The 4,155-nt window shown below is 32.6% G+C and overlaps 2 protein-coding genes across 2 annotated transcripts in view; one reads left to right on the forward strand and one right to left on the reverse strand.

Moving 5' to 3' along the window:
- On the forward strand, window positions 861-2,171 carry LOC107614126 (probable glutathione S-transferase parC). Its single transcript, XM_016316351.2, has 2 exons — window positions 861-1,223; window positions 1,665-2,171. The coding sequence occupies exons 1-2, from the start codon at window positions 897-899 to the stop codon at window positions 2,016-2,018; spliced, it is 681 nt and encodes a 226-aa protein (XP_016171837.1). The 5' UTR covers window positions 861-896; the 3' UTR covers window positions 2,019-2,171.
- LOC107614356 (probable glutathione S-transferase) overlaps window positions 3,376-4,155 on the reverse strand; it is a 1,738-nt gene continuing 958 nt past the window's right edge. Inside the window, exon 2 of the mRNA XM_016316567.2 lies at window positions 3,376-3,952. Within this exon, the coding sequence (XP_016172053.1) occupies window positions 3,605-3,952 (348 nt within the window). The 3' untranslated portion in view covers window positions 3,376-3,604. The remainder of the gene's footprint in view (window positions 3,953-4,155) is intronic.

Genomic DNA, 4,155 nt, shown 5'->3' on the forward strand with positions numbered 1-4,155 from the left:
TAATTTTTTTTCTTTTTTTATCAAAGATAGGAGACTCGAACCCGCAACCTTTTAATTGAGTATGGAGAGACTATGCCATTTGAGCTATAACTTATTGGCTACTAAAATTTTGAAAGATATGTGACTCGAACCCGCGACCTCTTAATTGAGTATGGGGAGTCTATGCTATTTGAGCTATAACCCATCGGCATATAGGAGTCTTAATTGACTATTAGCATAATAAATTTATGAAATTAGATTAAATGAAAGTCTAATTGAAAAGAGAACATGAGATATTGGAATTCTTCATTTTGGGATTTATTTGATCTAATTTCATAAACTTATCATGTTAACGGTCAAGTAAGACTATTAGCTAGATGTGTGTTGTGGTATCACTTAATATGTCACATCAACAAAATTTGACGCCGTTAGCAACGGAAGTAACGAAATGACTAAGATAACTAATTTAAAATATTTAAAGGACGAATTTAATTAAAAAAATCTTTCAAAAACTAATTTGGAGAATATAAATAACTTTTCAGAAACTAATTTAACCATTTACTCAAATTATTTTATAAATTAAAGTTAACAACACTTAAATCTAATTAAAATGATGATTGTTACAAGGGTAATTATCATCTTGATTAAGAGATCGAGGTCATTGTTATATGTTATCTAATACCATATGAGTATATGATATTTCTGATCAAAATTAAAGTAATTGCACACACATAATTGAAATAATTTCTTTTTATTCTGTGAGTTGAAATATAAGAGGAAATTGAAAAATTTTTATGGATTTCATAAGAACTTTAGTTAGAAATTTTTAAAACATTAAACTCATAAAAAATTACACTATATCTAGTTGTCTATAAATTGAGTGTGCCATCAAAATTCATCATCATCGTTGAAAAACAATGGCAGAAAATGATGAAGTAATAATGCTGGATTTCTGGCTAAGCCCATATGCGAGGAGGGTCCAAATAGCACTAGAGGAAAAGGGCATCAAGTATGAGATCAAAGAAGAGGACTTGCCTAATAATAAGAGCACCTTACTCCTGCAAATGAATCCTGTTTATAAGAAAGTTCCAGTTCTTATTCATAATGGAAAACCCATTTGTGAGTCACTCGTTGTTCTTGAGTACATTGATGAGGTTTGGAATCATAAGTCTCCTTCGTTGCTGCCTTCTGATCCTTATCACAGAGCTCAAGCTAGATTCTGGGCTGATTATGTTGACAAGAAGGTACTTTTTTTTTTTAGTTTTTTTTTTTCAATTATGTTATATGTACAACAAAAATATTCATTAATTAACCACTACATAAGGAAGGAATACGTATTTAGGGTTCATGAAAAAATTTTGATTATGTTTTTCTAACGTTCTGGTAGTCGGATTATTTTATTAGACAAATATGTAAAGTATAATGATTAATTTTGTGTGTTTAGGAAATATTTTTGTAACTTTTTCCTTATATAAGCTTAACATTATATATGCAGTCAACTAATCATATCTTGATATAAAGGTGATTAGATTCTACATTTTCACTTTATTACTAACTGTTTTTACTTTAGAAGAATTTGATTCTGCAAATTTAATAGTGATAAACCATTTATTTTGTTATTTTATAACTTCTCTCGCTTTAAAAACTTTTTTCCTTATCGAATAACCCTTAGTATGATGAAGCAGATATACGACAATGCTATGAAGTTTTTCAAAACAGAAGGAGAAGAGAAAGAAGATGGAAAGAAAGGGTTGATCGAGGGCCTGAAAGTAATGGAAGAACAAGTTGGAGGAGACAGGACATATTTTGGTGGAGACAACATTGGACTTGTAGATGTGATACTTGTCCCATTGTTCAGTTGGTTCTACGTCTACAAATTCACTAACAACTTGAATTTTGTGAGCCAAGAAAGCTTCCCTAACCTCTTTGCTTGGGCCAAGAAGTGCACTGAGAGAGACTGTGTGTCCAAGTGTACTCCTAAGGAACAAAAGGTCTTTGAGCATTTTCAGCAGAGGAATCTCTTGAATTCTGATCAGTGAAATTCATGTATGCCATGCTTCTTTGTTGGGTGTTTTTTTATAATAACGGCATATATGGCACTTTGGTGTGCTATGCTATTTGTTTTGCTGCTTATTTGTATGCCTTTTAGTTAGTTTGTATTTGAAATAATAGTAAACTATCATTTTTACCCATGAAAATTTTAAACGCCGACAAATCTATTCACGAACAAAGAGAAATTACAGTTGTATTCATAAAAGATGAGTTTCATATGACAAAATTATCCAAACATTGAAAAATCACCTAAAATCTCCAAATTGCCCTTTTTTTAACCCTAATCTCAACCTCCTTCTTCCAAATCTCAACCATCCCTTTATTCTTTTTATGGATTTCATCATTTCTATCACTAACATCACCACCACTGCCACCACCAACCGTCAGTCTCACCTTCCTCCTTCTTTACTGTCGCAACACCACCACTACCACCACCACCAAGCTATGCTATACTCCATGCAACTGAGAACACTCCTGAGTCTATGACACCTGGATTTTTTCATAAATTCACTCGACGTCCTACTTTTCTCTCTAGCTACTAATGCACCCAAGCTTCCTTTCCACCCTGTCCCGTTCTCTCTCTCTCTCTCTCGCTCTCTCTCTAAAACACTTAAACGGCAATCACTTCTCTCTTCAACTTCACTTCCCTCTCTTTTTGCGATTCCTGGTTTACGTTCTCTTTTCGCTGTTACTGCTACTCTATAATCTCTCTCCGGCATGACTACAATATCTGTACTCAAGTCTCACTGCTACCTCCAAGATTGACGGTGGAGCAGCGGTGATTGCGGTTTCTCAGATGGTGGTGGATTTGGATTTTGACATGGCTGGTTTTGAAATATCGTAACCCTCTATGTTTTGGAGAAGAAGATAATTGCAAAACAAAATAAAGAAGAAGGTCAAGTGAAACACGTGCTACTTTGCTGTTGCCATGCTCGATCATTATTGTCGTTGGTGTTGCGACAGTGGAAAAGAAAGAAGGTGAGGCTAACAGTTGGAAAAGGATAATTCGGAGTTTTTAGGTGATTTTTTAATATTTGGTTAATTTTGTTATATGAAACCCATCTTTCATGGATACAATTGTATTTTTTTTTTCGCGGATAAATTTGTCAACGTTTAAAACTTTATGGGTAGAAATGATAGTTTACTTTTTATATAATTAAGTTAAATCTTTCCTTTTGTTTTGATACAATTTTCAATAATAATTCATCATTTTGGTTAGAAAATTAAAAACTTACTTATACAAATTTATAATTATAATATGCACAAAATTGTGAGTTTACAAAAAAGAATATTTTTTTGTTAGTCTTAAAAAAAGAAAAATACCATCACCGGAATCGTCTACTATGGCCACAAAATGAGTCTATATTCAAACTCCAAACATCAAAAGAACAGGTGATGAGCCACCATATATGCTATACACAAGTGAGTTCATATAATTCAATATGTAGATAGTACTTAACTATTATTACTAGCTATATAACCAATGCAATTTGGAAATTGGGGGATAGATGTTGTGGGAAACAAATATTATTTGCTCTATCTACTTTGATACATGAGTTCACCAGAGCTTTCCCTAGTCCATCAAAAACTTATTCTTGTAATCCAAAACAGACTCATAAACTTCCTTCCCATCTGCAAGAGTTATAGAAACACTTTTTCTCTTCATGCATCTATTAGCCCATGAGATGATATTTGGACAAAATGTCTCAAGTTTGAAGTTTCCAAACATCTCATATGTATAAAACCAGCAATAGAAAGGGATGAGAGCAACATCAACAAACCCAAATTGCTCCCCTCCAAAATAAGGCTTGTCCCCGAGAAACTCCTCCAATTGTTTCAAGCTCTCAATGAAGCCCTTCTTAGCCAACTCTTGCTCATCTCCCTTGGAATTAGTCCATATTCTCCTAGAAAAATGATACACCTGCATTGATTTTGGAGAAAATTACATTGCTACATCGTCATTAGGTGATATTGTACACTAACATTTTCTAGAATCTAGATTATATATCATGGCACTTGTTAATTTTATATTTTGTAAAAATATAATGTTAAATAATCAACAAAATTTATTATTTTCAGCAACACATTTAATTAAATTTATTTAAACACTAAATACTAAATTCT

Source organism: Arachis ipaensis, chromosome B08 (genome assembly GCF_000816755.2).
Source record: "Arachis ipaensis cultivar K30076 chromosome B08, Araip1.1, whole genome shotgun sequence".
NCBI lineage: Eukaryota > Viridiplantae > Streptophyta > Magnoliopsida > Fabales > Fabaceae > Arachis > Arachis ipaensis.